The sequence below is a fragment of the Amblyomma mixtum genome, chromosome 3, assembly GCF_055824585.1.
Source record: "Amblyomma mixtum isolate Tamu chromosome 3, ASM5582458v1, whole genome shotgun sequence".
NCBI classification, from domain to species: domain Eukaryota; kingdom Metazoa; phylum Arthropoda; class Arachnida; order Ixodida; family Ixodidae; genus Amblyomma; species Amblyomma mixtum.
The window spans coordinates 95,055,138-95,072,357 of NC_143014.1; the positions used below are offsets into that span (position 1 = coordinate 95,055,138).

Below are 17,220 nucleotides of genomic sequence, written 5' to 3' on the forward strand. Positions count from 1 at the left end.
TAACGTCCGGCGTTCCGCAGGGATCTGTGCTCGGCCCACTTTTATTCTTAATATATATTAACGATCTGGTGCCACAAGTATCGTGTAACATCCGCATATTCGCCGACGACTGTGTAATTTATCGTACCGTTACTAACATTTCTGATCAAGTGGCTCTTCAAAATGACCTCAACCGCGTCCATGAATGGTGTGACCTCTGGCTAATGACACTAAACGCTAAAAAATGCAAACTCGTCTCATTTCACCGTCAACGCAGCCCCGTTATTTTCCCCTATACAGCTGCCAACTCATCTATAGAAAGCGTCCAATCGTTCAAGTACCTCGGTGTAACACTCTGTAGCGATCTTTCTTGGCGAACACACATTACCACAATCATATCATCTGCTAACAGATCTCTAGGATTCCTAAAACGTCATCTTCGCCATGCACCGCAACACGTGAAACTTCTAGCTTACAAAACCCTTATTAGACCTAAACTCGAGTACGCCAGTCCCATCTGGAATCCACACCAAATATACCTAACAAATGCCCTCGAATCTGTTCAAAACCGCGCCATTCGCTTCGTTCATTCTGCATATTCATATACAATCAGCGTTTCATCTCTAAAGAATAATTCCGGTCTCGAAAGCCTTGAAACTCGCCGTCGCGTCGCCTGCATGTGTTTGCTCCACAAATTTTTTCATAGCACTCTGAATCAAACACCTTACATTTCTCATCCGACCCGCATATCTCACCGCACTGCACACCCGTTTCAGATCGCCCGGCCTCTATCGCGCACTGCAACTTTTTCAGGTTCCTTTTTTCCCCGCACCATTGTGGACTGGAATGCCCTCCCCGCCGATGTTGCCGCCATCACGTGCCCATCTTCATTCTTATCCGCTGTAACCACTTGTATCATAGTGCAATGACATGTATTTATTATTGTTGAATATATTAACCCACCCCTTATGTAATACCCCCTGAAGGGGGTCTTTAAGGTGAATAAAGTGAAAGTGAAGTGAAGTAGAGACAATAATATTTTGGTTACGTGCGCTTTCTTGATTGTAAGTTTGGAAAGGTGCGTAGGGCATTAGTTAGCATGGACCACTACAAGGAATTCGCCTGGTCCCGGCAAATTACTTTCTATTGAATTTCTCTTCAACTGTAACTTCAGTTTAGGTTTCGGCAGCGAATAGAGGCTATGACATCACAAGTGTGGTTGAGGTCACGAGAAGCATACAAAAACTACGATTTAATAGTTGTACTCTTTCTCATTCTGGCTCCAGAGACAGGCTAGCGCAAGAATTGGAGCGAATTAAAACGACGAAGCAGTGATTACATAGCAGCTGTGTGCCATATATGATCTCAACCCTATCATGTGATGTCGGCTGGTGAAACAGAAAGCGAAACGACATGGTAAAGTATTCAATTATAAATTATTTCCCAGCCGTAGATGAATAACAGGCGCTCATCTACGCATATGTCTTGCACATCCCTCCAAAGAAACAACGCACAACGAATTTTGTTGTCTTCGGCCCGTAATACGCGCATAGTTATCCACACTTGCGAGTTTCTAGTGTTATGAACACTTTCGATTCATTGTCCCATCTTGATCGCCCCGCTTTGAAAAATAGTTTGGGTTAATTTTAGAAACATTTCTGGAGCGGTTTCCACATTTAGGTATGGATCGAAAGTTATCATGCATGCAGTCACCACGAAACTGACAACGACCACCGCAGCGCCTAATTGATCCATCTTTCTTAATTAGCAGAAAGGCTGCAACTGCGGTACATGGTAGGTTCCTACAAAGCAACGACCAACGGAAGACGGAGATGAAACATCACCATATATTTTCCTGACCATCAACTGCGAAAAATGCTTCACATAGTCAGCGCGTGTATTCATTCACACATGTTTTCTTTTTCTTCCGTCGGTCGCCGCTGCATCTAGAAACCGATTATGTTTCGACATCAGCTGGCAGAGGCTTTTTCTTTGTAGTTGCTAACTTAGAGCTGCAGCCACACGAGACATGACACCCACTTTTCTGGTCTTGCTCGTACAGAAGCGCGTAGCGCGAGCAGAAGGGGATGTGCCTGTACAGAACAGCGCAGAACGAGGTGCAACTAGGCTTACTCTCATAAAAGTAATGTAGTGCCTGCTCGCCGCAGATGACCCCAAGGTCATCCCTGAGCACGTCTTGGTGCTACTGCACAAGCGCGTTCAAAGAGTGTGGCGCTAGACATTTCAGCGACTGAGCTGCTACTTTAACGACTTGGTGAAGGCGGTGAATGCCGCTTCAGTCTAACATGACGCGCTGAAACCAGCTCTAAGTCATCAGAGGCGTGCCTTCTTCGAGGAATGATTCTCCTGTCGCGACGAACCAGGTCTTCGCCTGTCCCGCCTGGCTCAGCGATCACTCAATTGTAAGTGTGATGACTGTGTTTTCTTGACGGGAAAAACCTGCTTAAAGTGACTAGCGATATGATGCACAGGTCAGTTTTTGTGTCAGGCTCCATCTGCGACGCAGTTCTCCCGGCAATGGCAGTTCGTGATGGGCGACGTCTGCGAGGCATTCACTTTTTCCATCACCAAAATTCGAAACTGGTTCTCTTGTTTGAGCGTGCGTATGGGAATTCTCCCGTTTGTAGGCCAGGGCTCATAAATCCTCTCGCATACTCGTTGCATGTGTTCATATTGATGACACTTTTAATAGCTGTCTCGAATTTACATGCATGTTGTAACATTCCAGGTAGCAGCGAAACGTTACAACAATGGTACGTTTTTTTTTTTTTGGTTTTGGTCAAACATACCTATATTGTTCTTAATATCCTTTTTTTTTCTAGCTTTTGCGAAACGTTACAAATAAACGTTGGAATACCATTTGCCTATCCTCATGTATGCATTTTTCTCTAAAATGATAAGTATCCGTGCAAAGCCTGTGCGAATACAAAGCTTCAGACAACACTTTGCAAGGAGCAAATAAAGGACAATGAGGAAGACAATCAAGCCCAACAGAACAGGCATAATATATGCAACCCATACACTCACCTTTGTTAGGATTGGGCATCCCAACCTGTCTCACTGTTGGGACTGGAGCATCTCAGCCTGCTCACCACTGTTGCGAAGAGCTGAGCGAAGAAACGGTCGAGGCGACGGTGAGTCAACGAAACGTGTATGTACGGTATGTACAAGGGCTTTACATGATCGGCACAGGGGCCGAGAGCACAGCGGGCTAGCACAAAGGAGTAGGGCGATGCCCCGGAAGAGCGTCTCTCTGGCGTGATGTCTGGTCTGCTGCCCGTCTGCTGCTCCGGCTCAGCGCAGCTCCGTTTTTATAGCCTCCGGTGACGGTTGCAGCAGCCAGCCGTTCGGACCCTCCGATCAGGTCACGTTACTAACCACCGTTTGGATTGTACGAATGGTTGAGAGGAGCTCGGCTGTTGAAAGTTTGCAGCCCGGAAAGGGCGGCCGACGAAGCGTCGGTTGAGTCTCGAGACGACGCTAGCGTCGAGAGGGGGATCGGGCGAGCCAGGATGAATCATGCTGCAGCCGCGACGTGTCCGAGAGCCCGGGCTTGCTTTGGGCAATGGCGGGCGCACGGCCCTGGTTTCCTCGGGGGCCAGAAAAATGTGTGCTCGGGCATAACACCTTCGAACAGATACCCATGGCTTCAAGCTTTTATGGCCAGCCAGCTAGGAAGGGTACGTGTCCCGTAATAAGCAGTTTTCAGGTTAAGTTTAGGGGTTCTGAATGCAATCTACAGCAGGCACGATCTGATAGATTAAAGGCAAAATTCTGTTCGTTGAAGGACATAATCACTGCACAAACAGTGGTAAAAGTTCTGGAAGACAATGCTTGAAATATATTTTTAATGTTGCTTTTTAGTTATCATCTGAACATTATAATAGCATTTATAACATAGCATTATCATAATGTTTATTTTGAACTTCAATTAATGTTTACGATACAGCATATAACAGCATTTCTTGCTCTTTAACATCACAATAACATACCAATGAAACATTTCTGCAAGGAACATGCAAGAAAATGTTTCCTTTGTTGCGTGACACTTAAAGCTATAGGGATTATCAGCGGAGCTGGGCCTCAGGAGAGAGGTGCGGCGAAGCTGTCCCGGAAAGAAGGGGCATTTTGCCGAGAGGGACGCGTAGCAGCCCACCACGTGACTTAGGAATGCGTGGGAGCGAACGCGTAAGGTGAGCGCACGGCGGGGAGCGTGTAAAATGAGGCGTGTGGTCGGCGCACCCAAAACACAACCACATCACCAACACCGAGCGATCCGCGACGGCGCTGACGTGAGCGTCAGGTCGGCGCGTGAGAGCCAGACAGGGTGCACAGAACAACATGCTTTCGCGGTTCTTTAGAAGCAAGCGATGAGTATTGTGGAATGCGCGCAAACAACACAAGCATAAGCGAGGAGGCACGTGCAGCGCTCTCCTCGTCTGAGACGCTGGACTTTGTGACGGTCTTTTCCCGTCTGTAATTTTCAAATAAAAAAAGAATTCCGAGCTGCCGCGCAGAAGAGAGACGGAAATACCCCGAGTGAGCGACCACTGCGTCGAGACGGAAAGGGGTCCCCCTTGCAGTATTTTGCTATGCGACCTCTTTCTCTGTTATAATATTAAATGTATTCATCTGTACGTTTCATGTAGCTAAAAAAAATGAATAAAACTTAAAACTTGAAAATTGATTGCGTTCTGGAGGAGAGCACTGAAGATGGCCAGGCTATCGTGCCTCGCCTATGATCCGATATCAGCTATGCGGCTGTCCGGAATGCTCTTCTCGTAATGGACCAGCTTTGAAACGCATTTTAACGCCATGAACGCCTCCGCGGAACCTAGACGCGTCATCATAGGCTCGCACTGTTTCGCATGACGTCGCGACAAGTGCTGGACGCAGCATTTTGGTCCTCGCTCGAATGCCAAATCATGATTGCTGGCGCAGTACCCTCTAAGACGAATTTTTTACCTCCGGCCGCTGCCGCTAGCAGCCGCGGACTCACTGTATACTCTCTGGCAGGAGTGTTTCAGTACTGAATGCCGGAAATGTGTTTTCTGACGTAACTAAGTGTAACTAATGTCATGCCTCCATATTCATGTATGTAAAAATGATTGTGCAATTTTGGGGAAAAAGTGACATAAAAGTTTTTCTTGGTCCCGAGCGCGACAGGGCAGTTGGTGCTGTCGATGATGATTTGTTGGCGGCCATATTGTGAGCTGCCGCACGTACGAAACGACCAATTCGTGTCTTCGTGTTTATGAAACCAATCGAAGCTTACCAGGACAGATCCTCCTAAATTCTTACCTCTTGCATGCCATTTAACGCATGAGCTTGCACGTCTTTTAAGCAATGGTGTACACCTCCGACCCCGTGAGATCATGCCCGGCACCTGTCCTTTTTTTCTTAGCAGTGTGATGGTTTTGGCTAGTGGGTAGCGCAACAAATAGGCGCGGATGAAGAGGATAAAAGAGTATACGAGCGCCTTCCTTCTCTTTGTTCTCTGCTGCTTTGCGATTGCGGACCGAAAGAAGGATATATGCTTCAGAGCTCGCTTTGACACTGTATAAAAGCTAACGTTAAAATCACTCAGTAACGCAAAGGCAGCAAGGGGGGCAAACTGGCTGCGAGAGAGCGGTGAGCAGTTAGTTGTACTGTGCAGCTGATTTTAAATCCTTGTCGTTGGAGGCAGCAGTCATATTTCAATAAATGTTGAGCCACATTACGAGCTGCAAAGCTCTACCTCGTTTCGCGAGGGAAAGCACCCGCTTCCAGTGGAAGGAGCAGGGCTTCCAAATATCCCAGCTTCACATGAAGCATCACTCGTATCCCGGTTTCGCGCTCGTCGTTTGCCGCCACGCTGCCGTATATTATCACCGCGTTCGCCCTTGACCGCACCGTATGGAAAGAAAAATATTAGGAATAACGTTTAGAGGCAAAGAGAAGAGAGTGGGCTATATAACTATAGCACTAACTACAAACTATAGCTATATAGCTATAGCTAATAGAGTTAACTATAAAAAAATCCGCGAGTCAATGGAATTGCTTAACCCCGCAGGCCTTGGGTGCAGCCCGATCTTGGTGACCACAACCGACAACGCACTCCCTCACCAGAACAGGATTAGACCACCCTGGTGTAGTATTTTGCCACAACTTCCTACATGAACAAACTAAATAATGGTATACTCCCAGTGCTTAAAGTCAGGGGGGTCTCGGAGGGACTCAGAGACCTCCCCACCAGTATTGACAAGAAATCTAGACCCCCCCTCCGCGCTAGAACGTAGAGACTGCATGAATCCGAAGCAAGCAACAATTTTTTATTCTTCTTTTCAGTGGCGGTGAGAACATTTCTCCTCTATCGTTTCGAAAATTCCACTGTGATTTTTAGCTAGGATCATTAACATGTTTTCTAAAACACGAGAAGAAGAAAAATAAAAAAGTCGGCAGCACTACACGAAGACTGGAAGAAAGAGAAACCCCGTGCCCTCGCACCGCGAGTCTTGTGCAATTAAGCCAGAGGACATCGTCACCATCATCATCACCGCGAGTCAGTCCAGAGCTGGCCACTCAGCTCCAAGGCTACGCAACAACAACGAGCACACTGGCGGAGCGTGGGAATCGTTTGTTTCCTGTCTGTGGCATGAACTGAGAGCAAACAACTCCCTTTAAAAATGATTTCTCGCCTTTGTATCGAACGATGTGTAAAACACGCCGCCAGCCCCTTTCTCTCTCCCTCTTTATTTCCCTCTCCACCTGTGTTCGAATTACTAGAGACCCCTTTCGATGCAGCCAGATTCAAAGCACTGCACGCACTCTATCTGAAACCAACAAGAGGTAACATGTAATTGGGCAGGGCATGCCTTGCGAAGAACAGGTAACCGATGTTATATTACGAAAGCATAGTGCACCCGAAGTGAAGGGGGGGGGGGGGGGGGCAGTAGGGGGCGACAGTTGGGAAAAGCTGGGATAAGGTTATGGTGATGACGATGATGCTGATGACCCTTGACCGGCAGACGAATTTCGGGACAGCCTACACTCCGCGTTTCAAGTCATGTGCCCCTGAATATCGACTGAGTCACTCGTGCAAACGCTGAAGCAAATGTCAGAAGGAGCCGTGAAGCGGCGCCCCAGTGTGATCACCCTTGGCGGCTGCCGTCCGCAGGCCCGGGGCAAGGTGGTGGTGTTCGACGAGGACTTTAGCAGCTACGCGCGCACGGTGCTGTACCGCGAAAACGGCGCCGCCGAGGCTGAGCGCGTGGGCGCCGTGGCCGCGCTGGTGCGCTCCGTGACGCCCTTCTCGATCGGCAGCCCGCACACGGGGTGGATGAACTACGCGACCGGTGAGCCCCGCATACCGTGCGCCGCCATCACCGTCGAGGACGCCCAGCTGCTGAGGAGGATGCAGGACAGAGGTGAGCGCATTCACGCACTGACATCACAATTTCATACACGTGCAGGTCGATCTGTCAGTCGAGGGCACTCTAGTAGAGCTTTTAAATTTCGGGTTCGTTTTCCTCTAACGGAGACCGATCATATGAGAACAACACACGCTCGTTGTAAGTCCGGAGTTAAGAACTTCGGCTGCCATAAGTGCGGGCTGGCAAGCGTTCCGTACCACTTGAACGACCATCGAAATTGGATAGTTCTCGATTCGCTGCTTTGGCAAGTTTTAAAGAAGCAATTGTAAGCGTTATATTCAAATTACTCATCTGGGAGATGAAGCAGCAAGCTCCAGCGACGACGAGGTGCGTGCCGCTGTTTCTCTCGGTAAACTTACTTCGATGCTCAGCACGTACTGTACACCCTTTGCAGGAGTAGGAACAACGAGCAGAGCATTATTTTCCTGGTATATTAAATTGCCTCAATTTTTTTTATATGCTGCGTGCACAGCGAGATTCGCACACTCGATCTTTCGCTATTTGGTCCTGCTGAACGCTACGCGCAATTCATTTTGTTCCCTTTCTCCAGCATTGTCTTCAATCATCTAGCCGCCTCCTTTCTGTTTTCTCTTCAGGAATCGAGATGGACGTGCATATAATAATGGACGCCAAAAACCTGCCCCTGGCCACGTCTCGGAATACGATAGCTGAGCTGAGGGGCACAACCAAATCCGAGGAGGTAAGCTTCACGTGCACCCCAACTAAACCAAACGATCGGAGAAGCATGCAGCAGAAAGGCAGCTTACATATATGGATAGCGCGCGTTGCATTCAGCGAAAGAGGAGCCTTCGCCTTGTAGTATGGTGCACGGTTTCTGCTTAGATATACACCTAATACATATGAATGAGGTCGCAACCAAGATTGAAGTTGAGCCGCCGCAGTGGAACAGTGGTTATGGCGCTCGGCTGCTGACCCGAAAGACGCGGGTTCGATCCCGGCCGCGGCGGCCGAATTTCGATGGAGGTGAAATTCTAGAGGCGCCTGGACTGTGCGATGTCAGTGCACATTAAGGAACCCCAGGCGGTCGAAATTTCCGGAGCCCTTCACTACGGCGCCCCTCATAGCCTGAGTCGCTTTGGGACGTTTAACCCCCATAAACCAAACCGAGATTGAAGTTTTTGTTGGATTTCACACATAAGTTTTTCAGCCTCACACCGTGAAAAAAAAAAATATATATATATATATATATATATATATAGTGCCACGTTTCTACAGGTAGCCGCTGGGCGGCTGCTCTTCGCAAGTCTCGTGCACCGGCGAGTGAAAGAAGAAGCTCGGTCCCAGCCTCCTCTGGGTGTTGTGCGCTTGGCTTGCTCTCCGGTGCCGTCCAGGTCAACCCCCATTAAAGCCTGTCGGTTACGAGCCCCAACGGCTACGTAACAATATATATATATATATATATATATATATATAATAAAGGAGTAATTACTCATTATATATATATATATATATATATATATATATATATATATATATATATATATATATATATATATATATATATATATATATATATATGAAAGAAGCCAACAGCCACAGAAACCAAGGGGCACAGGGGATTTTTTATTTGTAATTAATTTATTTATTTTGTGGTGTTGATCAATTTAGAATATTACTGAATATGTTATGGCTTAAAGCTAATTGATTAGGAAAGCAGAAGAAAAAACAACCACTGCCGCCGGTGGGATCCGAACCCACGACCTCCGAATTACGCGTCCGGTGCTCTACCTCTGAGCTACGGCGACGGCTGTCAAATCTTCTGCTTTCGGGGCTATTTATGTTTACAAGTAACCTAACCTTGAGAGTGTTCATCAGCGCCACCCACGTTCATAAGCGGCGGACGTGGAACGTCCTGAGTTACCGCAGGTGTGACGTAGAACGTCATCGAACGTCATATATATATATATATATATATATATATATATATATATATATATATATATAGGTTTATTTATTTATTTATTTATTGGTGCATACTGTCAATCCCATATGAGATTATAACAGGAAGGGCATAAGTTAAACAGTCTAATCAATAAGCGCAATAAGGCAAGCTAGCATAATACAAAGGTAAACACTCAGCGTTGTGAGAGTAAGATGTTTAACAAGAACTCAGGAATAGAAGTAAAAGGTTATAAACTTTCAAATGCACGGAGCAATCATGGAACAGAAAACAGACACTGGAAGCCAATGAATAAATATTTTGAAAACAATAGGCAAAAATGGAAGGTAATGCAACGGAAGAACATGTAGTAATGCGCACACAATAAGCACGATCTGTGCCTGGAAGGCGGGTAGATATTCAAGAAAAAACAATATATATATATATATATATATATACATCAGAGTATCAAAGCGAACGAAAACATTGAGAAAAGAGCCACCAACCCAAAGAGCATTTATCCAAAGCCGCGCAGCAAGAACAAATCTCTTAGGAAGAATCCCGTCACATGACCAGACGAAAACTCCGCTCATGTATGCCCAGTAGCCAGAAAGCCTCTCATGTAGACAATATAGTATGCACCGCACTTTTGAGAAACATTGATTTGAAGAGCTGAAAAAAAACGTTCATCATATGTATTGACCAAAGAACACGCTGTGGAGTCAAAGTATAATTAGGGCGTCCTGTATAGCGGAGCACGCGGCACCGGTTTCATTTCCCGGCCACGGCGGCTATTTGTGCACTGAGATTTTGATGCACGAACCCCAGTTTTTCGTCGAAATGAATTCGCAGCTCTCCACTGCGAGCTCCTAGCCCAGGTGTTAGCTCTGGCTGATAAAATTTCCTTTTTTTTTCTGCGAACCGCTACTAACTGACACACAAACTCGGAAACACGCCATATTTGGGAGCAATTTATGTAGTCCAGTCCTCTTCAAGCTTCAATTCGCACTATCTGCCTCGAGATTAATATAGGGTACCGAGATAACGAACTGAATTTCATAATTAAGGTATTTTCCACCCCCCCCCCCTACCTTATTTATTCCCTTATTTGCAACTACTTTTTTTTTTTTGGGGGGGGGGGGGGGAGTTGACACGCCATAACTTTTGTCGACGTGTCACCGCAAACGAAGCGTGCGTTGAACGAAAGGTGGCCTTGTGCAAATGCTGTATGTCATTGTTTTTGGCGAACGGCCGTATGCTTTCAGTGCTGAAACCAAACACGACTCCGGATCGAATACGCAAATTCGTTCTTACTCAAACGAACCGGAAGGGGAAAGCTCCATCAAACGGGACGGAGGTGAGGACGGGTGCAGCCTGTTTGAAATGCGAAGCTTCTGCCATTCGTCGAAATAAGGCAGGAGGTACCGGCCGCAGCGCTTGCTTTTAGCTCTACCAGTCGGCAGCGCGACGCGATGTAAAGGGCGTCCAGATTTGTGCCAACTGTTCCGTCTTAGCTTGCGAGGTTTTGGATCCCACTGATTCATCTTGCCTAACATAGGACCCAGTGCAGCAGGAGAGAGCAGCTGCGGTTAACGGTACGGCAGAAATGTCATTCGCTCTAGCGAGTTTCATGAAGAGGTGTGCGTGCTGCTAGCTTGCAATGCCTGCATGTCAAGGGCATTATTGCTGTTGAGAATGGCCGAGAACCTCTTGCTCTGCGGGACGCAGCGCCGGAAGATTCACCGGAGTCCATACCCAGAAATTCTAGACAAGCGCCTTTTTTTGCAGCGGGAAGTTATTTACGAAAGCAATATTTTGCTATGCATCGGAAGGTTGGACCATTCCCACCAATATGTTCATAACGGTATCTTACGATATTTCCCATATGCCTCACAATTAAAAGTGATGTCCAAGAAAGCTGGACTTGCTTAGACTTTTGGGCTTCTTGCTCCGTAAGTAATCGAATAGTCGAGTGGTACTTGAATACTGAAAACTTTACCACCGATATCGTTCGAGTATCAAGAAGACTTCAGTAGGAACTTCGTTTTTGCATGGCATTGCTTTAATGCTGTCTAATGAATGGGTCAAGTAGCTAATGCCACGTTACCGTAGTTGAGTTAGGCGCGTGCATCATTCTGGAGTGCTCGACCGGGACCAGCTGAGCGTCAGTGGCAAGCTAGGTGATCCCGGCCCACGGTCGCTGAAACAGGAGGCTCGCTTTGAGTCCCTCGCTTCGCTTTCACGAGAGTCTTGTTGGCTTGCTAGTTTGAACGTAGCTTCGCCTAAAACCGCCCCACAATATTCGAAGAGGCGACCGGCCTACTTCCACACGCGGCGAGGCGAGTGGCCGTAAGAGCATGCCCGGTGTCTGAGCTGAGGCGGGGGGCAATGGCGCAGCTGGTGCTCGTGAGCGGCCACCTGGACTCGTGGGACGTAGGCCAGGGCGCCATGGACGACGGCGGCGGCGCCTTCATCTCGTGGCGTGCTCTGGCGCTGCTTCGTCGGCTGGGGCTGCGTCCGCGGCGCACGCTGCGAGCCCTGCTCTGGACGGGCGAGGAGGAAGGCGTATGGGGCGGCCGCTCCTACTACGAGCGCCACGGCGCACGCGACCGCGGCCGGCTCAGCCTGGTCATGGAGTCGGACCTGGGCACGTTCCGGCCGCTGGGCCTCCGGCTGGCCGCCGCCGACCCCCGTGCGCGCTGCATGGCGGACCAGGTGATGCGCCTCTTCGGGGCCATCAACGCCACGCGGCTGACGCTGGGCGCCGACGGGCCCGACATCCAGCCCTGGATAGACGCCGGCGTGCCGGGCGCCTCGCTGGACACGGACAACAAGGAGTACTTCTACTTCCACCACACGGACGGTGACTCCATGACCGTGGAGGACCCGACGAACCTGGACCTGTGCACCGCCTTCTGGGCAGCGACCGCCTACGTCTTCGCCGACCTGAGCGAGCGCCTTCCGCGCCCCTAGACTCGAATAAAACCCGCCACTGATCCGTTCCGTGTTCACGCTGGCCGTGGCTGATCCGCGCCCCTACGACTAGGCGGACTGAGCGGTTGAATAAAGTAAATTGGAGGCGTTGCCAACGTTCTCTGAATTGCGACACGATTTTTTTTGCGACGAAGCAAAAGTGACACCGGCTTAGCAAAGTGACACCGGCTTAGCATCAAGGTGGCACCCCTTCATACGAGGCCACTTCATATAAGCATCCTCGAAGAAAGGTGCAGCTGGTACATGAACACACGTTGTTGTTTATGAAGGAGTACACCATATCAGGTGTCCCGATTAAATTTAATCTTTTTTTTTAGATGGAGTATGCCAGGCAAGTGAAACCGACTCAGTGCTGTTGAGAGTCGGGTGGCCTTGTCTGCGTATACGTTTTTCTTTCTGCAATGTTAGTTAATTATTAAGACTAACTAACTGACTTTATAAATATTGGCTTTAAGGAAAAAAAAGTGCCAATACAGAAATTGTAGATCACCTTGAAAAACAGTGGGTTGAAATGTGTGCCACAAGGTACCGTTTACGTCGCTATTTTTATCGGCTTTAAAAGAAAGCGGACGAAATTCAAAATCTACCACACGACAGCGGTGCTACTTGAGCGGCCCAAACGCGATCTCAGTGAGAAAAATCCGCTCAACTCATATCCCACGCCCAGTGCAAACGCAAAACACGGTCGGAGACAGCGTACCGGAGATAAGCGGATTTTGTTTTTGTCTCAGAGCGCATCTCGCTGCGCTGAAGAAGCACCACTGTGAAGTGGCAGATTTTGAATTTCTCCCGCTATCTTTTAAGGCCAGTAAAAAAAAAACTACGTGAACAGCACCTTGTTGCAAACATAGCCGGTTGTTTTTCAAGGTTATCTACAACTTTCGTATTGAAATATTTCTTCACCGAATCCAATGTTGCAAAAAGCTAGCTAGTTAGTCTTAACAAATTCAGTAACTTCGCAGAACGAAAAAATACTGCAGACTCGACTACACGACTCTCAACAGCACCGAGTTGGTTTCACTCTTGTAGGACACTCCATATTTTTTTAAAAACTTGGTTACGTTTACCTGGGACGCTCTGTATATACGAACACACAGCTAACCGGTAACAAGACACAGGCGGCTGGGTGCACCTTCTTTTCATTGCAAACGTGCACCTAAGAATAGCTCTTGTGCAAAGGGAACGAGCCGCACATTATCAAGACTGTGTAAAACTGGACAACCGAAAATGAAAATAAGAAACACTGAATCGTGAACAATGCCAGTGTCTAATTTTTGGAGGTTCCCATTTTTTTTTAATGTGAAATCACTGTATGGATCTACGGTGATGAAACCCGGCGTTGTTATCCAGCAGCAGTGGTCTGAAAACCCCAATGCCGTCACCATGGTCTCGCATGACGTCATTAGTAGACCATATGATAGTAGTGGGTGATCATAGGCAATGCAGCAAACATTAGGCGAGACAGTAGCACTTATTAATAGTGATAGTTATAGTGATATAGTGCCAGTTTTTGAACAATAATGAACGTTGCAAAATATTGGTAAAGGTCATTAATGACAACGGCAGTGATGAAGACATTTGGATCAAAGGCCTTCAGGACCTTTGTGTCAAAACTCTTTATGGTAAAGACATTCAGGTTGAAGGCCTTTAGATTAAAAGCTTTTACGGTAAATGCCTTTACGCCAAAGGTCTTTATGGTAAAGGCGTGGTAGTGTACCGCGCCAGGAGCTGGCCACTAGTGTCGGAAAAAGTTGTCAGTTGGCCGTTATCGATAATGGCATGAATAATGGCATTATCGAAATGTGCATACAAGGAATGAAATCGTAACTGTAAACAGACAACTCAGTGTTCATAAACACGTACTCCTTTCACAAAATTCAGAACTCAATATATCGAGACCGCTGCCACATAATGTATTCTAGAAGCGCTGATGTGTGTTAGATGTGCGGGAATGCCTGACACATCATCGCCCGTTCACTTGACCATATCAAAAGCAGTGAAACCACTAGGGGTAAGTATTTCTAGCTTTCATTTTTGTCATGCTCCGAACTTTTCAACTCGAAACTCTCGACTCTCGGTTACGATAAAAGAATATTGGCAATGTTTTTTCCTAAACTTGCATGCTTTGTGTTCTGTCTGGCATGTACGCCATGTACAGGTACACCCAAAATAAAGCCGGGGCACTGGAGCGGAGAAAAACTTGAATCGCGGACAGCTCCAACAGCGCATGCGCGTGTATGCAGCATAGGCGCACGAGGCACAACTATTACTACACACTTTTGGCGTTGGCCTTATTAGCCATGCGGGTGAAGCAGCCCATTTATACCACAGACGCGGGCTACATTTTACTTTTTGGGCACCTGTACTGTCGGCAGGAAACGTAAATGGACCACGAAAAGCGACTCCAAATTTTTATTACCGTACAGCTTAACATATTACGTCAGAAAATAATGATCATCTAGCGGTCTACGGTGCCTAGCTTCTATCGACAGAGTAAACAATTCCTGCTACGCCTGATTTCGACAAATTAAACTTGCAACCAGCGCACGGGGTTCATTTTTTCCGGCCGACAGTACACGGTCTGTGACAAAGAGATGCAAAATCAAGCTTCAGTCAAACTTGCCAGCTCAAACGTACAAAGAAAGGAATCCAAGTGTACTATAGGAGGAGCCACAGTTACGCACCCCCTGAATCGTATACCGCGAAGTCTCAACTGAGAAAGGGGGGGGGGGGGGGGTCCTGTTCACTCACCGCGCATATTCGCAAGCAATCTCAGTTTTAATAGCCGTGGCACAAAAACCTGCCATCGTCTGAGTTAAGAAAACAACGCAGCCGCCCTGGAAGCTGCAGCTTTAAGTGTGAAACGTAAAAGTTGAAACGACTAACGACCACCACAACGCAGCCTTCAGCTCTGATAGGAAGGAATTTCGTTACGGTTTATCACGGTGCTCGTGCAGTGGAGGGTATCTACTAACACACTCGCGTTCGTTTCTGCATAGTATTGTTAGTGTGCGCCGGCGAATCAAGCCCGTTCAGACACCACGGTGAGATAATATGTGATGGCATCGAAACCTGAAAGGCAAAAATTTCAGTGCCAAGATTTTGTGGTTAACCGACACTTTTATCACAAAAAAACTAATGGACCATTACTGCTGTGTAACACGATTTTCAGCGACAGCTGCTGAACTATTTTCGTTTCGCGATTTATGAGGTAAAAAATTTGAGAGTGGTATGCATATACGTATAGTTATATAGAACACTCTTTTTTATTTTCCACATCCTCCCTCCACGACGACCCCCCCCCCGGTGGTTCCCGTGGCAATCACCGTCCGGTTACGCTGACAAAACTATTACTACAACGACGCCAAATCCAGGGAACGGGCCTTTAACAGCTGTTGCTGTAAAATTGACGCATGGAACAATACACGCTTAAGACCTTTGATCTGAATTTAGTGGAATCCTATGGTAGAGATTGATTTCAAGAAGCCAGCGCAGTATGAAGAAATCAAAGTCTGACGTCATCTGTTCACCATCGCATGCTGTCTCTGTTTCAGTTTATCATCAGCTATAACCACCTGGCCGTGGACGTTCTCGGATTATGAGGCATAGAAACACCAGAAACACAGAAAAAGCCGTGATCGTTGAACGAAGTGAACTAACCGGAATGGCTGTCGTTGAAAATAACTTTTAAAAATGTGCTAAGAATTTCAAGAAAGTAAAAAAACGCGATGGAGCCTCACCTTCGAAAAATTATCTGCACGTGAAATCGGGACTCACAAAAGACAGGAGGGGAGTATAGCACAGGACGAAGAAGTCGACTGCTTAGACGCAGAGAACGAAAGCGAAGACGAAAACGGGGGTCAAAAAGCCATTTCTGGCCACGGTTCTGGCCATGAGAAAGTTATGTGCTCAGTACTGTAAGGTCATTATTGTGACTAATGCCATTTAAGCTTGTACAGCCCTGACATTTCCAACCCGGACAGATTTGCGTCTTCTCTTTTTCGCTCTTCGGCCTTGCCATGTTCGTCAGGTTAGTCATGTGTAGGTCCCCGGCCACAGCGGGATTCGCATGAATGAGACGGCGGACCTTCTTGTATAGTCTTCCTTGAATAAGCCTGTTCTGCACTGCTTCCACGTTTTCCATTGTGGGCAGGTGGCCATTTCAAGCGGTTTTATTGGTGAAGCATACTAAGTGATCATCACTCTCTCCTGATGACTTCTGGCATCAAAGTTCAGGTCAATGCCTTTCTCGTCAATGCGAGGTGACTCTCTACCAGCTTTATGTGCAGGATGCTTCCTCTAAATTTCTACCGCCATAGATCTCAGTGTTCACTAACATCCCGGTGTTCTTTCTTGAATGAGCCTGCAACATTCGAACATTTCCTCACTCCGTCTCGCCGATTCGCCACCCTCTGAAAACTTTTCCTTGAAATTCGTTTTTTCCTGAAATTGACTTTTCCAAATTTACTCTCGTTTGCCGCTACACAGCTGGGCTACAGCCCCGGAACAGTTCTCTCCGGTGTCCACAAGTTCATTCATTCCTCTGGAAGGATTCCCTCCTAATGGTGGCGATCACGCTGTGGCTTTTTACTTTCTTTTCTCCACTTGTCGATTTCTGTATCATTCTAAACTGTGGTTATGTTTGTTTTCTTCGTATTTATTTTCTAATGAAAGCGCTGCTCTTTTTGCATTGTTTAAATTTCTCAGCGTGTAATTAGCCCGGTAATATGTGTCTTTGAATTCCTTTTGTGGCCAATCCGCCCTGTAGGTATGTGCCAAAGACCAAGGCCACAACAGCAACAACGACAACGAAGCTGTTCCTCTGGCATGGGTGCGTACCATTTATAATTTTTATTTTATTTTATTTCATTTTTTAACGTTTTGAGCACCTGCCAGTCGCCGCCTGTCTTGGCC

General features: G+C 47.2%; 1 protein-coding gene across 1 annotated transcript in view; it reads left to right on the top strand.

Moving 5' to 3' along the window:
* LOC149351009 (carboxypeptidase Q-like) overlaps positions 1-12,396 on the top strand; it is a 29,457-nt gene extending 17,061 nt beyond the window's left edge. The window contains exons 2-4 of the mRNA XM_089576960.1: positions 7,157-7,406; positions 8,009-8,112; positions 11,710-12,396. Of these exons, the coding sequence (XP_089433086.1) occupies positions 7,157-7,406; positions 8,009-8,112; positions 11,710-12,285 (930 nt within the window). The 3' untranslated portion in view covers positions 12,286-12,396. The remainder of the gene's footprint in view (positions 1-7,156; positions 7,407-8,008; positions 8,113-11,709) is intronic.
* The last annotated feature ends 4,824 nt before the right edge of the window (positions 12,397-17,220 follow it).